A 20,807-nucleotide genomic window follows, 5' to 3' on the forward strand; every position below is an offset into this window, starting at 1 on the left:
GCGTGTTAATGTGGAGGTAGGCTTTGAGGATTCCTATATGCTCAAGCTGCTCAAGCCACACCAAGTGTCTCCATTCACTTCCTGTTGCCTTCGGATCAAAGATGTAAAATTCGCATCTCCTTCTCCAGTACCATGTCTGCCTGCATATCACCATGGGCTACCCTGATGATAATGAACTGTAAGCCACCCAATTAAATGTTTCCCTTTGTTTAAGAGTTGCCTTGGTCATAGCGTCTCTTCACAGCAGTAGAAACCCTAAGACACCAAGAAAAAGTGAGAGGAAGGATTGTAGGAGCCAGAGGGTTTGAGACCACCATGAGAACATGGCCCACAGAATCAACTAAGCAAGGCTCCTAGTGGTTCATAGGGAAGTGGCTGTCACACCTCTTGTACGGGTTTGACCTAGGTCCTCTGCATACATGTATGACTATGTAGCTTGGTGTTCTGGTGGGATGCCTAAGAATGGGAGTGGACAGTGTCTCTGACTCTTTTGCCTGCTCTTAGAACCCTTTATATCCTACTGGATCACCTTGTTCAGCCTTGATAGGGTTTGTGCCTAGTCTTATTGTAACTTTGTCATGACCTATTTGGTTGCTATCCCTGGGAGGACTACTCTTTTCTGAAGGGAAATGAAGGAGTTGGGGTGAGAGGAGGAAGGACTTGAGGCATGGATAGAGGGGGAAACTAAAGTGGGAATGTAATTTATGAGAGAAGAATAAAATAATGAAAACAAAAGAGAAATGCTGCAATGTTGGTAGAGAATTGGCAGATTGCAGAAAACAAGCCATATTTAACACCTTTAAGGCTTAAGCATCTCCTTGTTAGGAAGTGAAATATTTAATACCAGAAGGTGCCTCAAAATTAGAATGAAATAGATAAAAAGGAGTCATACTTCATTTCTGAACTTTTTACTATAGGATTCTGAGTCTTGGGGTGGTGCCCTTCACTGCTGTTTCCAGCTTTTGTTATTTGAATCTGGTGTCTGCACGGGGGGTGGGGGTGGGGGGGTGGGCCTAGGCCCTATCCCAAAGGACATGATAGACTCTGATGACACCCTATGGAAGGCCTCACCTTCCAGGGGGAGCAGAAAGGGTATGTGATAGGTGGGGTTTTAGTTGGGGAGGGGTAGGGGAGGACGGGAGGGAGAAGGGTAATGGGATTGTCATGTAAAACAATCTTGTTTCTAATTCAAATAAAAAATCTGAAAGAAAAAAAAAAGAATCTGGTGTCTGTCAAGTTCTACCCCAACTCCAGACCAATGGGAGCCAGAGTGGTGAAACAGATGTGCGCCAATGTCTGCTCTCCTGGACCTGCTATGTTTTGAACTTCCTACATAGATTTTTTAAAAAATGTTTTATTATTCTACATGTGTGATTGTTTTGCCTTCATGTGTGTTTGTGTATTATGTGTGTGCAGTGCTCTCAAGGCCAGAAGAGGGTTTTGGAGCCCCTGGCACTCTTCCTATGTGGATTTTTTTTATAAATTTTATTTAAATTAGAAACAATCTTATTTTACATATCAATCCCAGTTCCCTCACCCATCCTATCCCCCATCCGCTCCCCAGGAAGGGTGAGGCCTTCCATGAGGGATCATCAAAATCTGTCAAGTCATTTGGGGCAGGGCCTAGGCCCTTCCCTGTGTATCTAGGCTAAGAGAGTATCCCACCACGGGAAATGGGCCCTGGAAGTCCATTCATGCACTAGGGATACATCCTGGTTGCCCTGCCAGAGGCCCCATAGACTTCCCAACTGATAGCCACATTCAGAGGGCCTGGTTTGGTCCTGTGTTGGTTCCCCAGCTATCAGACTAGGGTACATGAGTTCCCATTTTCTGAGGTCAGCTGTTTCTGTGGATTTTCCCAGTGTGATCTTGACTCCTTTGTTGGTCATTCCTCTCTTTCTGAAACTGGATTACAGGAGTTTGGCTCAGTGCTTAGCTGTGGATCTCTGCTTCTGCTTCCATCAGCTATTGGATGAAGCCTTTATGATGGCATTTAAGGTAGTCATCATTCTCATTATAGGGGAAGGGCATTTAGCCTCTCCACTATTGCTTAGGTTCCTAGTTGGGGTCATCCTTGTGGATCTCAGTACAATTCCCTAGTGGTAGATTTCTCTTTAAACCTATAGTGGCTCCCTCTATTGATGTGTCCCTTTTCTTGTTCTCCTCTATTCCTCTCCCCACTCAATCTTCCTGATCCTTCAAGTTCTCCTCCCCCCTCCACTTCTCTCCTCTTTCTCCTACCTCCCTCCACCCTCCCCCTAAGAAATTGCTCAACATCCTTAGCCATCTGGGAAATGTAATCAAAACAAATCTGAGATCTCTAACCATCTTACACCTGTTAGAATGGCTAAAATCAAAAATACCAATGACAGTTTATGCTGCAGAGGATGTGGAGAAAGAGGAACACTTCTCCACTGCTGGTGTGAGTGCAAACTTGTACTTGTACTTTGGAAATCAGTATGGGAGTTTCTCCAGAAAATGGGAACCAGTCTACCTCAAGATCCAGCAATTCCACAATTAGGCATTTACCCAAAGGATGTACAGTCATACAACAAGGACATCTGTTCAACTATGTTCATAGCAGCATTATTTGTAATAGCCAGAACCTGGAAGCAACCTAGATGGCCCTCAAACAAAGAATGGATACAGAAATGTGTTACATTTACACAATGGACTACTACTCAGTGGGAAAAAACAATGGAATCTTGAGATTTACAGGCAAATGAATGGAACTAGAAGAAACTGTCCTAAGTGAGGTAACTCAGTCATGGAAAGAGAAACTTGGTATGCACTCACTCATATATGGATATTAAACGTAGAGTAAAGTATTACCAGCCTACAATCCAACCTCCAGAGAAGCAAGGAAACAGAGTACTGTAAGAGAGATATACACGGTCTCCCAGTGAAGTGGAAAAGACAAGAGCCCATTTGGATTTTTTAATGTGCATTGGTGATTTGCCAACACAAATGTCTGTGTGAGGCTGTCAGATTCCCTGGGACTAGAGCTACAGACAGTTATGAGTTGTCATGTGGGTGCTGGGAATTGAACCCACGTCTTTTGTAAGAACAACTAGTGATCTTAGCCACTGGGCCATCTCTCCAGGCCCTTCCCATGTGGATTTTTAAATTGTTATTATGAACATTACTCTTTCTTCTCTATCTACTTTTCTGACAAGTGTAGCCATTATGTTGAATTGGAATGCCAATGTGTGTGTCTGGTAACTTCGGTTCCCCCAAAGAGCCTCATCCTCATATGCAGTTGCCCTAGTCAGCACAGGAGGCAGCAGATGCAGTTGGAGGACTGAAACTACCCAACTAATGCCTGTGAGTTGCTTTCCAAGAACTGGTAACTTCTTGATCTGTGGTCCATCGGTTTGGTCTTCCGACATCAACCACATCTATGTTTTGTCTTCTAAGCATTCCAACATCAACCACATCTACTCCTTGCTTGAGGATTCTAATCACACTCAATACTGTCATGGAATACTGACTTAAAACAAATTCATAGAGTTTTGCATTTAGCTTGGTATTTTGTTTGTTTGTTCCTGTAATTGCAAAGGATTTGAAGTGGTCTTTTGTTTTCTCTTCTGAAACTCTAGCACCCAGTTCCAGATGGCAAGATGGAAGACGTGGTGCAGATCCCCAAACTGCAGAAAATACTAAGTGGGTCACACAGATGTTAACTGGAATTCAGACCTCATCGGAGATGTATTGTAATAGCTGGACACTGGCACTCATCTTCAAGGCACAGTGAGTGTAGGGTTCCTTTCTTCTCCTATCTTTCTATTATTCTACCATTGTTGATTTGCAAATTAATAAAACTGGATGAGGAGGAAAATTGATTAATTTGACTAGATTCTTGCCAATATTGCTTGCAACAAATTTTCAAATGTTGTACTGACAGGTTCTATCCCACAAAATAAGCACTGTCTCTATCTAAACTGTGACAACAGAAAATTTGCCATAGCAATCAATTATGAAAATTAATGGCTCAGTTTCTTTGAATTAAACATCAAAATGCTAGATGCTAGAAAAGCTGACAGTTCTTCCCAGATCCACGGCATAAAGTTGCAACTAAGAAAACTATTCTTCTGTGAGTTTACTGATTCCTAAAGTCACTGTCATCAAGTTTTGACATAAAATACTTCAGGCACCCAATTTAGAAAACAAATAGCCACTAAATGTCCAGAATGTCTCCTGCTGTAGATGTCTTAATAACAGAATAATGTTAATGTGTTTCTCTCTGCCTCCTTCTCAAAAAAATTAGACAGTTCAAGGTGTGTTTATTCATTTTTGCAAATACATTTCCCCATTCTGTCAAAAAGAAAAACATAATTCAACTGAAGTGTATCAGAACTGAGCTTCCTTATGACACATTATGTGACAAGCTGTAAATAAAATGAACTTTTTATGAATACATTATGCGTGGGATATGTTCCCAGGGTTGCATATAAAGAGTATTTTAATGACATACATTTTTCTAGGTAACCAAAAGCATGTTGCTATTTCAGTAATGCCTGAACTGAATATGAAACAATTTTAAAGTGTCCAACTACAAACTCAATAGGCCCAGCTCCTGAAATATTGACATGCCAACACAGTAAGCTTGGCTCAGAAAATCAGTCCTTCAGGAAATTATGTCAGCAACTACAGACATTTTTATCAACAGCACTTAATGTATTTAATACTCAATGAATTAAATTTCTATTGCAATGTCAGATTCTTTAAGTGGTGTCAGTCACCCCATGCTCTTTAGATATAAATTAACACACTATTATTATTTAGTAAGCCATACAAAATGATAATTTATTCTATATGGGTAAATGATGGGAAAGCAAGAAGCAGAGCCACAAATTTTATAATTTAACAAAGGAAGTATCAAAACAAAAACTATGCATCATGTAAAAATGCTCCCAAAATAATATCCTATTTTAAATCTGTCTTTAAATTTTACATTAAGAATAATCCTAATTTTACTAAAAATAAAATATACTGTTATAGAGATCTGAAGAAATCCAAATAATTACTAACAATGGCTATATTTTGGATAATACTATTTGTATTATTCTTTTTCCCCATTCTATGAAATATTTTTTTCATTTTGATAACTTCCAAAAATTTTATTTACACACACACATACACACACACACACACACACACACACACACACACACACACATATATTTCATACACATTAACATAATTCTGTTTTTAAGACATTCTGGACATTTATATATATAAAATGATAAGTCAGGAGTCATTGTACCACCACGCCCATTTAACATAATAGTAATAGTAGGGTCTCCCTTAGGACCTACACCCTACTTAGCCATAGGTTCTTGGCCCCAGTAAAGAATGCCACGATGTAGAGTTGGACTTTTGTTCAAGAAGAAAGTGGTTGGTTACTCCCATGTCATTTGTGCCACTGTTGCACCAGTGAGCATGTCTTGTCAGACCAGTCCTTATTGTGGTTCTCAGGTTTCACATCCAGGGAAGACTGGTGATTACTTTTCACTTCTGGCAATGTGCATAGCTCGCACCTTCCAGAACTATAAAAGCTCACCAGTAGGGAAGAAGCCCAAAGTTAGTACCAGTTTCATATCTCCATGTTCTTTGACTCAAATATGTGATATCTTCAGCATTTGGGTCTTACTGTCAAGTTCTGGATAACCAAAGGGGTTGGCAATAACTTGTAATATTTGGGAATTAATAGGATCTCCCTGACCATCAACTCCAAAAGTGGTGACCCATTCCTAGCACTGGGCTTTTACTTGTTTAAAAAATTCATCTCCATAAAAAATATTTTATTAATTAAATATTGCTTGAGTACCTCCTGTGTGCCCGATATTATTTTATGTATAAAGTAAACAGCAGGAAATAGAATTAAATAGATTTAGCACATCTAGGAAGCTGAAGGGCTGGAGCTGGGAAAGTTTAAAGTAGAGGTTTCTAGTAAGAGCTCAGAGGGAGCCTCAAATCTAGACTTTAGGCATTCACAGGACATGAATTCAAGACCACTTCGGGGCCTGGAGAAAAGGAGTGTCATGATCAACTTAACTTTAAAGAGGCATCCTGGCTACTGTGAGCAGAATAGATGATGGAAGTTGTGGGAGAGAGCCAGGAGTTATCTTAAAGACTCAAGGAGAAATACAGGTCATTAAATCATAATGGCACCATCAGGGTAGAAAGATGGGGTCAGATAAACATGTAGGGGACTAGAGACTGTTCCAAATAGAGTTGTGTACTTGCATATCTTCTCTCTGAAAGGTCAAGTATCTAATGATTAAATGTCTCAATTTTCTATGTTAATGGTCTTAATTTTAAAAGATTTCTTTGCAGAAAAATAAATGTGCATTGGGTTTTTATCTTAGGACATAACTAACAAAATTGCCCTTGGACTTTGAATACACCAACTTGTGCCATTAGTTTATTTCCCACACTGTAGTCCTTGAAAAATTATTTTGTACACTCTCTGAATGCACACATTTTCTGAGAGACAATAGAGTAATCCTTTAAACATTTGTGTTTTCCAAATTAAGAAAGTGGAATTGCTACATCCCAGTTGAAGTACTATCCCTGTTTTTAAATAGCTAGGCTGAGAATGTGGCCTCACAATGACCCTGAGGGAAGGCTGTATTGAATAACTTAAGTGCTGCCTCTAGGGGCCATATTGATGTGAATGATCTGTGCTGCCACCTAAGGCCATGTGGATGTCCTTGGCCTGTGCTACTGCTGAGGGCTGTGATAGTGTCAGTGACCTGTGCAGTGAGGATCCTACTGATGTCCATTTTCTGTGCTGCCACCAGAGACCATGTGGATGTCTGTGGTCTGTGCTGTGGCCAGAAACCATGTATAAGTCCATGATCCATGTCCCAGTTGACTGTAAATAGCCAGGAAGCTACTTTTGCCATGACATTGATGACTGCAGACTCACAGTTAAGAAAGAGACCTAGAAGGTTTCTGTGGCAACCCCTACCTCCATCCCACCTCCACCCCAAAAAAGTAACAGCCTAGACAGAAAACCATCAAGAGAACTCTTAAAATTTGCAATAAGGATGCTGAAGTATATCTCTCTACAATTGATAGCTTCTGACAGGGGTGCATATGGGGAAGGACTCAGTTTTCTTTAAAGGATTGGCCACAGGGAGTTTGACCATACTCCAGTGAGTATATGGACAACACAAATTAGACTTATTGGTGGTGGTGGTGGTGGTGCTGGTGGTGGTGGTCTCCTCCTCCTCCTCCTCCTCCTCCTCCTCCTCCTCCTCCTCCTCCTCTTTCCCTTCCTCCTTCTTTTTAGAGGGTCAAGGTTCACAAGGGTGTGTAATAGACCTGGGATGACTGGGAAGTGAGTTTGCTTGGGGTTCATGATGTGAAATTCTCAAATGTTATGAAAAAAGAGAAAGTAACTTGAGCCACCACTCCTTCAGAAACCAGTTCTAAAGGATATTTTAAAAAACAAGAAATATTTTCAAAAGTCCATGTCCATGGTTCTAATTCCTCTTCCAAAATGTAGGTAAAAGTTTCAAGGGCTAAGTGTTGAGTCTTTAAAGAGAACTTAAGACTGTGATGTCTCTGCTCACCTCTTGTTAGTGTGTGACCTTGAGCCAGTAACTTACATTCCTGAGCCTGTTTACTCAAGTGTGGCATAGTACAGCCATCAGAAATAAGTATAAATGTTGAAGAATTCAGTGGGTACAGGGAGCACACTGCAAGCATTCAGTGAATATTGGCTACTATCAATATCTCAGTATTACAATTTAGATGTGTCTTTCTTACTGTTTCCTGGATAACTTTAAGTCTTACATTTTCTCCTATCATCTCCTGAGAGTCATAAAATTTTCATAAATTCTAATTTATTTTTAGCAGATACCTTATTTGAAAGATGTCATTGTCATAAAAAGGACAAAAATGGCCTCCAAAGATAGCCCATTTAGTCCACTTGAGTTACTACAATAAAAATCCCTAGAGTCCATTGTGGGATATTTGTACACTGTGTGAAGATGTGTTGCTCTGATTGTTGTAGAAAAAACTGAACAGCCAATAGCTAGTCAGGAGGTATAGGCAGAACTTCCAGGCAATCGAGCAGAGGAGACACCAATGAGACATCGAGGGAGTCAGACATACAGAATAAAAGAAAGGTAAAAAGCCACATGGTCAAATGTAGATTAATAAAAGCAGGTTAAATTAAAAGAGCTAGTGGGACAAGCCTAACCTAAGGCTGGGCTTTCATAATTAATAAGAAGTCTCCATGTCATTTGTGAGCTGCAGGCCCCAAAAGAAAAAATCCCCCTACAAGAGGCTGCATAACTTATTAACAACATAAATGTGATGTTTATAGTTACAGAGTCTGCAAAGTTCTCAGTCCGGTCTCCATTAGGCTCTGTGTCTGGTGAGAGCTCACTGCTCACTTCTGTGCTTTAACACAGCAGAAAGAACTAACAGCCCCCGCTTCAAGCCTCCTTAATAAAGACCTCAATCTCCCCAGCCTCATATCCCCAACCTGACCACACCTGACCCTAATACTATCACCTTAGAGTTTCAATATCTGAATTTAGGAAGACATCAACATTCAGACCAGAGCAACTGAAGAGTAAAAATTACTACCTGTCTATAAGAACATGGGCTTGTCACCTTGGGGGCTCCCTCCCCTGCAGGTGGCCGCTCCTGGAACTCTCATTGAAAAAAAAAAAAAAAAAAAAAGCTCCTGGAATAACCACAGGATGTCTCAACGACCTCTGTGAAAAGTTCAAACGCCCCAGGTGTGTCCACATAGTTTAACCGATGAGTAAATGTGTAACTTTGGGCTTCCCCTATTTCCTCCCTGGTCCTCCCATCCTCCTTTATGGTTTTTGCCTTTATAAGCTTGTCACAAGTTTGGGTCGGGGTCGAACTCCTCTGAGCCTCGACCCCAGCATGCTGGCTTGAGATCTCATTCAATTCCTTTTTCAATAAACTTCCTCGTGTGATTGCAGCAAGTCCGGTCTTGGTGCCTCACTGGGTGCACACTATTCCCGAGATTTGAGCGAGGGTCTCCCTTCGGGGGTCTTTCATTTGGGGGCTCGTCCGGGATTTCCGCGACCACCCAGGGGTCCTAGACCCACTTGGAGGTAAGAATTTTTGTTCTGTTGTGACTCTTTGTTTGTGGCCTGTTCAAAAATCTGGTGCAATCGCAGTTACGTTTTCACAAATGCTCTTTAGAGGCAGCTCTCCAGGGGGAGGAGCGGAGTGGACGGGGATAGACGTGTCCAGGTGTCCACTGTTTGTTCGCCCTGGGAGACATCCCGGGAGGACAGGAGGAGGACCAGGGACGCCTGGTGGACCTCCACGGAGAAGGTCGGGAGATAAGTTTTCTCCTTGACGATCTGTATCATAGGGCCATTTCCCGGCCGCCTGATTCCTTTCAGAATTACTGGTTGACTCGAGGTCGACAGCTCACTTTGCTTTCTTGTCTTTCTGTCGTGGTGATTGTTTTTATCGTGTATGTAATAGAGGTAGACATGGGACAGACTGTGACGACCCCACTAACACTGACCCTGGACCATTGGACAGACGTTAAGACTCGGGCTCATAATCTTTCTGTCAAGGTCAGAAAAGGACCTTGGCGGACTTTTTGTTCTTCCGAATGGCCAAGTTTTGGTGTAGGATGGCCTTCGGGGGGAACTTTTAATCTATCTGTTATTTCCGCTGTCAAGTGAATTATTTTTCAGGCCACAGGGGGACACCCTGATCAGGTTCCATACATTATCGTGTGGCAGGACCTAGTCCAAAACCCACCTAGTCCAAAACCCGCCTTGGACATCGGGAATAGGGACTACGACAGTTGCTGTGGCGGCACGGAAAGTGCCTCCTTCAGATTCGCTGGTGCCCGCTCCAACAGCTCCTCCGCGGATCTATCCTGAAATTGATGATGTCTTCCTCCTTGACCACCCTCCTCCCCCATATCCTCAACCCGTTTCTCATGCAGCCCCACAGGTCCCAACGGACTCCCAGCCGGCCTCCAAAATAGGGCCCGCAGCCGGGACTCGAAGCCGCCGGGGCTGCAGCCCAGAGGGATCTGGCGCGGGACCTGATTCCACCGTTGCGCTACCATTATGAGCTTATGGACCCGCCCCAGCTCCAGGGGAATTAGTCCCCCTGCAGTATTGGCCGTTTTCGACAGCAGATATGTACAACTGGAAAACTAACCACCCCTCCTTTTCAGAGAACCCCTCAGGCTTGACGGGACTCCTCGAGTCCCTGATGTATTCTCATCAGCCCACTTGGGACGACTGTCAACAGCTCTTGCAGGTCCTCTTTACTACTGAAGAAAGAGAGAGGATCCTTCTAGAGGCCAGAAAGAATGTTCCAGGACCAGATGGGACCCCCACCAATCTCCCTAATCTCATAGATGCCGCTTTTCCCTTGGTCCGCCCTGACTGGGATTACAACTCTGCAGAAGGTAGGGGGCGTCTCACGGTCTACCGCCCGGCTCTAGTGGCAGGTCTCAAGGGGGCCTCGAGGCGACCCACCAATTTGGCAAAGGTAAGAGAAATTTTACAGGGTCCAGTAGAGCCACCCTCTGTCTTCTTAGAATGACTGATAGAGGCATATAGGAGATATACTCCATTTAATCCCTCCTCGGAGGGACAGCAGGAGGCTGTAGCCATGGCTTTTATAGGACAGTCGGCCTCGGATATCAAGAAAAAGTTGCAAAGATTAGAGGGGCTCCAGGATTATACATTGCAGGATTTAGTAAAAGAGGCAGAGAAAGTGTACCACAAGAGAGAGACCGAGGAAGAAAAACAAGAAAGAAAAAAAAAAGGAGGCAGAAGAGAGGGAGAATCGGCAGGATCACGCCAGGAGAGGAATTTAACTAAGATTTTGGCCGCAGTAGTAGGCGGAGAATGGTCAGAAAGAGGACAGTCAGGTTACCTGGGCAACAGGGCAAGAAGACCCCCGGGAGGACAGAGACTGCAACTTGAAAAAGACCAATGTGCATACTGTAAAGAAAAAGGACCCTGGGCCAGGGAGTGCCCCCCCGAAAGAAACAAAAGGGCCCCAAGATGTTGGCCCTCGAGGAAGATTAGGGGAGTTGGGGCTCGGTCCCCCTCCCCGAGCCTAGGGTAACTCTCTCTGTGGGGGGGAACCCCGTTAATTTCTTAGTAGATACGGGGGCGGAACACTCAGTTTTGACTAAACCGTTAGGGCCGTTAGGATCGAAAAAAACCCTGGTCATGGGGGCGACTGGGAGCAAACTTTACCCTTGGACAACCGAAAGAAGTTTAGAAATTGGAAAAAGCCATGTAACTCACTCTTTCCTTGTGATTCCTGAGTGCCCTGTGCCCCTTCTGGGAAGGGACTTGTTGACCAAATTAAAGGCTCAGGTCCAGTTCACCCCGAAGGGACCAGAAGTCACCTGGGGGGAAGCCCCTACAACATGCTTAGTTCTAAGTCTAGAAGAAGAATATCGCCTCCATGAACCCAAAACTGGGGTTTTGCCCCCTAAAGAATGGCTGACAGCTTTTCCAGAGGTTTGGGCAGAGCGGACTGGAATGGGGCTGGCTAAGCAAATACCACCGGTTATAGTGGAGCTAAAAGCAGCTGCCACCCCCGTATCATTCAGACAGTACCCCATGATTCAAGGGGCTAAAGAAGGCATTCGACCACATATCCAGAGACTGTTACAACAAGGTATACTGATTCCCTGCCGGTCCCCTTGGAATACCCCCCTCCTGCCGGTACGGAAGCCTGGAACCAATGATTATCGACCTGTCCAGGACTTGAGAGAAGTCAATAAATGAGTACAGGACATTCACCAAACTGTGCCCAACCCTTACAACTTGCTGAGTTCCTTACCACCTGAACGATCCTGGTACACCATTCTGGATTTGAAAGATGCCTTTTTCTGTCTCAGGTTACATCCGAATAGCCAACCCCTATTCGCTTTCGAATGGCGAGATCCCGAAGGAGGACATACGGGTCAACTGACCTGGACTAGGTTGCCACAGGGGTTCAAAAATTCACCGACTCTTTTCGATGAAGCGCTCCACCGTGACCTTGCACCTTTCAGGGCACAGAACCCCCAGATTTCTCTCTTGCAGTACATAGACGATTTACTGCTCACAGCCTCGACCCAGGAACTGTGCCTCGATGGGACCAGAAAGCTCCTAAAGGAATTGGGTGAGTTGGGGTACCGGCTGTCCGCCAAGAAAGCCCAGTTATGCCGCTCGGGAGTGACCTACCTAGGATACACTCTCCGAGAAGGGAAGCGGTGGCTCACTGAAGCTCGGAAAAACACTGTGATGCAGATCCCGACCCCCACCACTCCGAGACAAGTACGTGAGTTTTTGGGAACTGCGGGTTTCTGTAGACTCTGGATACTGGGGTTCGCCATGCTGGCGGCCCCTCTGTACCCACTCACTAAAGAAAAAGTCCCATTCACCTGGACGGAGGAGCACCAAAGGGCCTTCGATAAAATAAAGACTGCCCTGCTCACAGCTCCCGCGTTGACCCTGCCAGACCTGACTAAGCCTTTCACTCTATATGTTGACGAATGGGCTGGAGTAGCCCGTGGAGTTCTGACTCAGGCCCTGGGGCCCTGGAAGCGGCCGGTGGCCTACCTATCTAAAAAGCTAGACCCCGTTGCCAGAGGGTGGCCCTCTTGCTTGAAAGCCATTGCTGCAGTAGCCTTACTTGTAAAAGACGCTGATAAGCTTACCCTGGGTCAGCATATGACTGTAATCGCACCACATGCTTTAGAAAGTATTGTGCGGCAGCTGCCTGACCGATGGATGACAAACGCCCAGATGACACATTACCAGAGCTTGTTGTTAAATGATCGGATAACCTTCGCTCCTCCTGCTATTCTTAACCCAGCCACCCTGCTCCCCAAAGCGAAGGACTCTACCCCAGTGCACCGGTGCACTGACGTCCTGGCTGAAGAGACCGGGACCAGGAAGGACCTGACCGACCAACCTTGGCCGGGTGTGACAAACTGGTATACAGACGGCAGCAGCTTTGTGGTAGAAGGTAAAAGAAGGGTGGGAGCGTCGGTGGTGGATGGAAAGCAGGTAATTTGGGCTAGCAGTCTCCCAGAAGGAACCTCAGCTCAAAAAGCTGAGCTCCTGGCATTGACTCAAGCTCTGCGTCTGCCAGAAGGTAAGGCTATCAACATTTACACCGACAGCCGCTATGCCTTTGCCATGGCTCACATTCATGGAGCCATTTACAGACAGAGGGGCTTACTCACCTCAGCAGGAAGAGACGTTAAAAACAAAGAAGAAATCCTGGCCCTCCTAGAAGCCATACATCTTCCACAAAAATTAGCCATCGTCCACTGCCTGGGACACCAGAAGGGGGCTGACCCTCTCACAAAGGGGAACCAGATGGCTGATCTAACAGCAAAGCAAGCTGCCCAGGGAGCGGTAGTGCTGGCGGAAGAAACTGGAACCCCGCCAGAACCCCCACAAGCCAGCGTCATCCATCCCAGCTTCGTCTATCCCTATAAAGATTATGATTTAATCAAAGATATGACCGGTGCAGAAAAAGCTCGGATGTTCAGTTTCGGTGGACTGGCAAAAACCAAAGATGGAAGAATCATTCTACTCTCTAAAGAAGGACGAGACTATGTGAGACGAATACACCAGCTGACTCATCTTGGAAACGAAAAACTTAAGCAATTAATCAAAGGTTCTAAATATTATGTTCTAGGATTAAATACAATAATAAAAGAGGTAACAGAGTCATGTCAAGCCTGCACCTTGACCAATGCTGCCCGACCGTTCAAAGAACCCAGAAAAAGAATGAGGGAGATCGGCCGGGAGGTAGACTTCACTGAAATTAAGCCAGGAAAATATGGTAATAAGTACCTTCTAGTTTTTATAGACACTTTTTCAGGATGGGTGGAAGCCTTTCCCATGAAGTCCGAAACTGCTCAAATGGTAACCAAGAAGATACTGGAAGAAATCCTGCCCCGGTTTGGGATCCCCAAGGTAATTGGTTCAGACAACGGACCGGCTTTTGTTGCCCAGGAGTTGGCCACCCAACTGGGGACTAATTGGAAATTACATTGCGCTTACAGACCCCAGAGCTCAGGACAGGTAGAAAGAATGAATAGAACCCTAAAAGAGACCCTTACTAAATTGGCTATTGAGACCGGCGGCAAAGACTGGGTGACCCTCCTCCCCTTTGCGCTCCTTAGGGTCCGAAACACACCTGGACGTTTCGGCCTTACCCCTTACGAAATCCTACATGGGGGACCGCCCCCCTTGACTGAGTCAGGCGGGATATTGGATCCTTGCACTCACTCTCCCTCCTCCTCTGCTCTGTTTACGCACTTGAAGGCCTTAGAAGTTGTCAAAACACAGATCTGGGATCAGATCAAAGAAGCCTACACTCCAGGGACCACCGAGGTGCCCCACTGATTCCAGGTCGGAGACTCAGTCTTGGTCAGATGAAATCGCGCTGGCACACTCGAGCCTCGGTGGAAAGGACCCTACCTAGTGCTGCTGACCACGCCCACGGCAGTAAAGGTAGACGGGATTGCTGCCTGGATCCACGCTTCCCACATAAAAAGGGCACCAAGTCAAAATGAAAACAACCGCGAAAATAATTGGACAGTGGCTGCCAGTGATAATCCTCTTAAGTTGCGCCTTCACCGCCGTAGCCTTGGGGAACAACCCGCATGTTCCCCAAAAATTGACATGGGAAGTGCTTAATGAAGAAGGCAACATCGTGTGGTCAAAAACTGCAGTGCACCCCCCCCTTGGACTTGGTGGCCTGATCTTGCACCTGATATCTGTAAGTTAGCTGCCGGTTCCCTGGCCTGGGATCTTTCTAATTATGACAATTTAGATAAACCACCCCCGGAGGAACAATGTGTCCCTCATGGTATAGGGAGCACATTGGGATGTTCTGGACAATTTTTTCGAGCCAACCTCCAGGCAGCAGACTTCTACGTCTGCCCCGGGCAGGGACATAACAGAGAAATGAAGAGACAATGTGGGGGGGGCATCAGGTTATTTCTGTGGTAAATGGGGATGTGAGACCACAGGAGAAGCCTACTGGAATCCCTCCTCCTCCTGGGATCTGATTATAGTAAAAAAGGGTCGTAAGCCGGAAGAGCCAGAAAAAGGAGAGAGAGACACATCTAGATACCCGGCTTATAAGACTGGGTGTGCTCCTGGAGCCTTGGGTGGCCCTCAGGGGCCATGCAAAGGCAGCTATTGTAACCCTCTGAATATTAGTTTCACAGCACGGGGAAAACAAGATCGCCAATGGGTAAAAGGCAACCGCTGGGGGTGGAGAGTCTACACTGGAATGGGAGACCCTGGGTTCGTTTTCACTATCAGGATAAAGATAGAAAGTCCGCCTGCACGACCCGTAGGACCTAATCCAGCGCTTGGTAACCCCCCACCCAGGCCTGAGGGACTTCCTAGTCTCACCCCATCACCAAAGGCCCCTTCCAGCCCTAATCCAATTACGTCCCTCCTCCCCCCTATGAGAACCGACGATCGCCTGTTAAATCTGCTCGATAGTGCATTCGTCGTTTTAAAGCGCACAAACCCCACTGCTACCCAATCTTGCTGGCTGTGCTTTGCTTCTAATCCCCCCTATTATGAAGGAATAGCTCAAATGCGGAGCTATAACGTTACTTCTGACCATTCACATTGCCCCTGGGGGAGCCAACGGAAGCTGACCCTTTCAGCGGTATCAGGCACTGGACTATGCATAGGCAAAGTGCCTACCAGACACCAGCCCCTCTGTAATGTAACTATTGACACCCTGACAGATGGCCAAAATCAATATCTAGTACCCCCTCCCAGATACTTGGTGGGTCTGTGGCACCGGCCTGACCCCCTGCTTGCATACTTCACTTTTTAACAGTACTAGGGACTTTTGTATTTTGGTCCAGCTGGTGCCTAGGGTCATTTATCATGATGATAGTTCATTTATAGATGAATTTGATCACCGTACTCGTTACAAGAGGGAACCTGTTACCCTGACCTTAGCTGTCTTGTTAGGACTAGGAGTAGCGGCAGGGGTTGGAACTGGGGTAGCTGCCCTTGTCCAACAACCGTCCTACTATAATGAACTTAGAGCGGCTATGGATGCAGACCTGGGAGCGTTGGAGCAGTCCATCACTAAACTAGAAGAGTAGTTAACTTCACTGTCAGAGGTAGTGCTGCAAAACAGAAGGGGATTAGACCTGCTTTTTCTTAAAGAAGGGGGGCTCTGTGCTGCCTTAAAAGAAGAATGTTGCTTTTATGTAGATCATTCGGGTGTCATCAGGGACTCCATGGCAAAGCTTAGAGAAAGGCTAGAAAACAGGAAAAAAGAAAGAGAAGCATACCAAGGATGGTATGAAAACTGGTTTAATCGGTCACCTTGGTACTCTACTCTGGTCTCCGCCTTGGCTGGGCCTTTAATCATTTTGATGCAGATCCTAGCCTTCGGGCTGTGTATTCTCAATAGGCTGATGACTTTTATAAAGGAAAGAATAAGTGCTGTCCAGGTAATGGTCTTAAGACAGCAGTACCAGATACTACAAGAAACTGAGGGATCCCTCTAAGATTAGAGCTATTTACAAGAAGAAGTGGGGAATGAAGAGTAAAAATTACTACCTGTCTATAAGAACATGGGCTTGTCACCTTGGGGGCTCCCTCCCCTGCAGGTGGCCGCTCCTGGAACTCTCATAAAAAAAAAAAAGCTCCTAGAATAACCACAGGATGTCTCAACGACCTCTGTGAAAAGTTCAAACGCCCCAGGTGTGTCCACATAGTTTAACCAATGAGTAAATGTGTAACTTTGGGCTTCCCCTATTTCCTCCCTGGTCCTCCCATCCTCCTTTATGGTTTTTGCCTTTATAAGCTTGTCACAAGTTTGGGTCAGGGTCGAACTCCTCTGAGCCTCGACCCCAGCATGCTGGCTTGAGATCGCATTCAATTCCTTTTTCAATAAACTTCCTCGTGTGATTGCAGCAAGTCCGGTCTCGGTGCCTCACTGGGTGCGCACTATTCCCGAGATTTGAGCGAGGGTCTCCCTTCGGGGGTCTTTCACAACCATGGTGCTCTCAGCCCCTAGATCCTGTGACCATGCACTTGCAAAGCAAATGAATCTTGCAGAGATGATTAAGGTTAAGGACATCCCTGTGGTGGGGAGATCAGCTAATTATGCAACAGTTTGTTCTAATCACTGTGTGGTCTTAAAATGAAGAGAAACTTTCTAGAAGTTATTAGAAAAACAGAGAATGACTGTGTTTTTTAAAAGGGGGTTTGTTGGGTTTTGTTGCTGCTATTGTTGTTTGCTTCTTTGCTGGCTTTGATAACAGATAAAGGAAGCCGCAAGTCAGCGGAAAGGGCATTTCCAGAGATGAAAGGGAAGAACCATCCTAAATGTTACAGTCACATGCTATGGTGTGGAGACCCAACCAGGACAAACAGGAGTCATATTGAAATGCCACATCACAAACAGCCTCTCTCACTCCCTCTCCTCCTCCCCTTAGCATGAAGGACTGAAACCAGGGACCCAAATGAATCCTTCCTTCCTTGTCTGTGTTAAATATTTGGTCACAGCAATCACAGCAACAAGAAAGCTAACACACCTAGCAATCCCAGGCCCAAGGAATTATTTGTCCAAGAATAATTAAAATATTTGCCTAGGAAAAGTTTTGTTTCATAGCATCTTCACCAATAATAGCCCCAGGTAGAAAATACCTAAACGTGCATTAACAAATGAATACACATATTCATAGTCTGTCCACACAAGGTCGTGCTGCTTGGCAATGGAAAGCAATGACTCAATTGGAGGACTCTTGAAATCACACAGTCCAATAAAGGAAGTCAGACACAGAAGACGGCAGGCAGCATGAAATACCACACAACAGCAATCTACTCTAAAGGAGAGCAGATTGGTGACCACTTGGGGAGTGTCAGTGTGTATTAACTAGGAAGAACAAGGGAGTATTTTAGAGATGGGTGTGTACTATGTTTTCATTGTGTTGGTGCCCCTGGAGCACACATTTGTCAACATTCATCAAACTACACAGTTAGCATATTTTTAAATTATACAAATGGGAATAAAAAAGAGAAATGCTAAAGTTAAGTAAATGGCTGTGAGTAAATTACAGAATGGGATACAGAAAGGGGGACTTTTTTATTCATAAGTCCAACTCTATTTGCTCCTTTGATTTCTGTAAACACACAACTCATCTCCATCTGAAAAAATCATTTCAATGCATCTCATTCCCTCAGTCATCACTATCACACACACACACACACACACACACACACACACACACACATACAATTTACAACTATCTGTCTCCTATGAGGAATAGATGTTGAGCAACATAGGAAAAGGTGAAAGCATATTTGCTCAGTGATCATCACAATGATTAAAAATGAGAGTCCGAGTCATGGGATGGGAAGAAATAAATGGATTAGAGATAAAGTCAGCCACTCTCAAGCACTGTGACACATTGTTTCCCAAAGATGGCCCTAAAATTTTCACTGGTCCCAAATCTTGATTACTACTTAGATTATTGGAGTCCTTAAGGTAAATGTATACACATATGGGAAATGATGGAAAGAGAACAAAGATGTATTCAATCCTCAAAACTTCTTAAAACGTAAACTAAGCCTCAAATGGTCAGAATTATTTGTCTAAGGCCCCACTCCAGTAAAGAGTGTTGCAAATATTCTTGTGTGCAATAAAAACATCTCAATGATGATATTTGCATGACATCAACCTACTGGTTGGGATTGATTTGGGGAGATAGAAAACTAAAACTAAGTACCCCATTTTCAGCTCTCTTCTACTAACAAACAACTCAAGTGTAACACGAAGAGCAGTAAAACTCAGGCACTGTGACACTCCTGACAAGTTAGGTCTTGCTGCAGCCTAGAAAGGTCAAGCGGGGATTGATTATGCCATATCACATAGTGAGACACAGCTGAGTAACAATTGCTTCCTGGTGAATGGAATTCCAGATTCAGGTACCGCCTTTTTAGCCTCCTGTCATATATCTACCAGACCAAGATGAGAATAAGTAAATCACTGGGTACTTGGTCATAGAGATGAATTTCTTGGCCTTGGGAGACCATAGCTTTAAGATTGTTCTATGAAGATTGACAGTGACCCATGTCAGGACTCTGAAGTCACACTTTGTTTCCTGTGGTGACCCAGCATGTCTCAGCCTTAGTCCATGAGGTTCTACCTGAGTGGGGTGCATGGACCTGGAAGCTCCGAGCAACCCAACGGCGATAAAGACCAAACACAGGCATCTTGTCATCTTCAGAGAGCTCTCAGTTCCATGTTGTGGAACTAGAGTCATTTCTTTATTAGCCATCTTTTCTGGTGTTTCTTAACCATCCTACTAATACCACAAGGCAACCATTTCTCTCTTTGTTCCCTCACTGCTCTGGCCGCTCGCCTCTTAACTCCTAACTTTCTGTCCTCACAATTTATTCACACAGCTCTAGCTCCTCTGCCCAGGTGAAGGCCTATTCAGATGCTTAGGCACATACAGATGCAAATAAGAGGAATATTACCCTGAGGCTATGGTAAACAGTAGTAGTAGCCTTACTGGCATTAACAATATAATAGTGGGCCAGAACTTTCCGGTGCTCCATGTTTAGTGAAACTAAAGGCTGGATCTCAAAATATTCCATAGTGGAAAGATTTTGGTCCCCCACAGTTTCCTGAGAAGGTTATGAGTTTCTAAGTGAAACACAGGTGGGGTCAGTTAACCCCACCCCAAGATCTACAGAGGCAAGACCCATAATGGGTGCTAGCACTAGGGTCAGAATATGAATTATATGTCCTGTTTTAATGCAAACAAACAGACAGAAGTCATTGATATTGGTCACTTTTCATCCTAGTTACAAAAAATGTAAATGTGACAATGCCACTAAAAAGTAAGTAATGTTAATCTTGAGCCAAGAAATTACAGATGCACTACACTGTCTAGATTTGTTTGGGTTCTGGGGATTCAAAACTCCAGTCTTCATGTTTGCTCAAAAACAATTAACTAGTGAACACCTCTCTAGCCTAAGTAAAGCCATGTCTTAGTAGTTATCATTTGCTCTCCTGTGTTGTTTTAACACTATACCCAAAAGCCAAGATAATACAGTAAAATGTTTTAGTGGAGTAAATCACAATCAGTATGACATAAATTAATTTCCCAGAAAAGACAAGCTGCTTATAGACTGTAGATTACACACACACACACACACACACACACACACACACACACACACATACAGAGAGAGAGAGAGGGGGGGGAAGGGAGGGAGGGAGGGAAGGAGGGAGGGAGAGACAGACAGACAGACAGACAGACAGACAGACAGACAGACAGACAGACAGTATTGCCGGGCCATGGGGCAGTTCTATTTTCAGTTTGCAGGGAACTTTTTGCCATACCCTGTACTGATTTGTACAGTGCTATCTGAAATTGTACCACAAATTGTTTTGATTGGATTGACAATTTGCAATCCTTTCAACAGTTTACAAGGGCCCCCATTATACCATATCCTCAATCACATTATTTTACTTGTTTCCAAACCATCATAACAGGTGTGAAGTGATATCTAGTGTGATTTTAATATGTAAGTCCCTGATGATTAATGTAAACTTTTTTATATATCTTTTGATGGGGAATGTCCTTCTGTATGTATATTTCTTTTATTGGTTGATGAATAAAACACTGATTGGCCAGTAGCTAGGCAGGATGTATAGGTGGGGCTACCAGAAGAGGTGAATTCTGCAGAGGAGGAAGGCAGAGAGGAGCCACTAGAGACACCGTGTAGCCACCAAAGAAGTAACAG

At 44.6% G+C, this 20,807-nt stretch overlaps 1 protein-coding gene across 1 annotated transcript; it reads left to right on the top strand.

Moving 5' to 3' along the window:
- Window positions 1-9,500: 9,500 nt before the first annotated feature.
- Window positions 9,501-14,422, top strand: LOC113833560. The gene is given in 4 exon segments (XM_035439208.1): window positions 9,501-9,824; window positions 9,826-11,016; window positions 11,019-13,973; window positions 14,325-14,422. Coding segments are annotated over 4 exon segments (4,551 nt in total). The 3' UTR covers window positions 14,406-14,422.
- Window positions 14,423-20,807: the final 6,385 nt, after the last annotated feature.

This window comes from Cricetulus griseus, chromosome 2 (assembly GCF_003668045.3).
Source record: "Cricetulus griseus strain 17A/GY chromosome 2, alternate assembly CriGri-PICRH-1.0, whole genome shotgun sequence".
Lineage (NCBI taxonomy): Eukaryota > Metazoa > Chordata > Mammalia > Rodentia > Cricetidae > Cricetulus > Cricetulus griseus.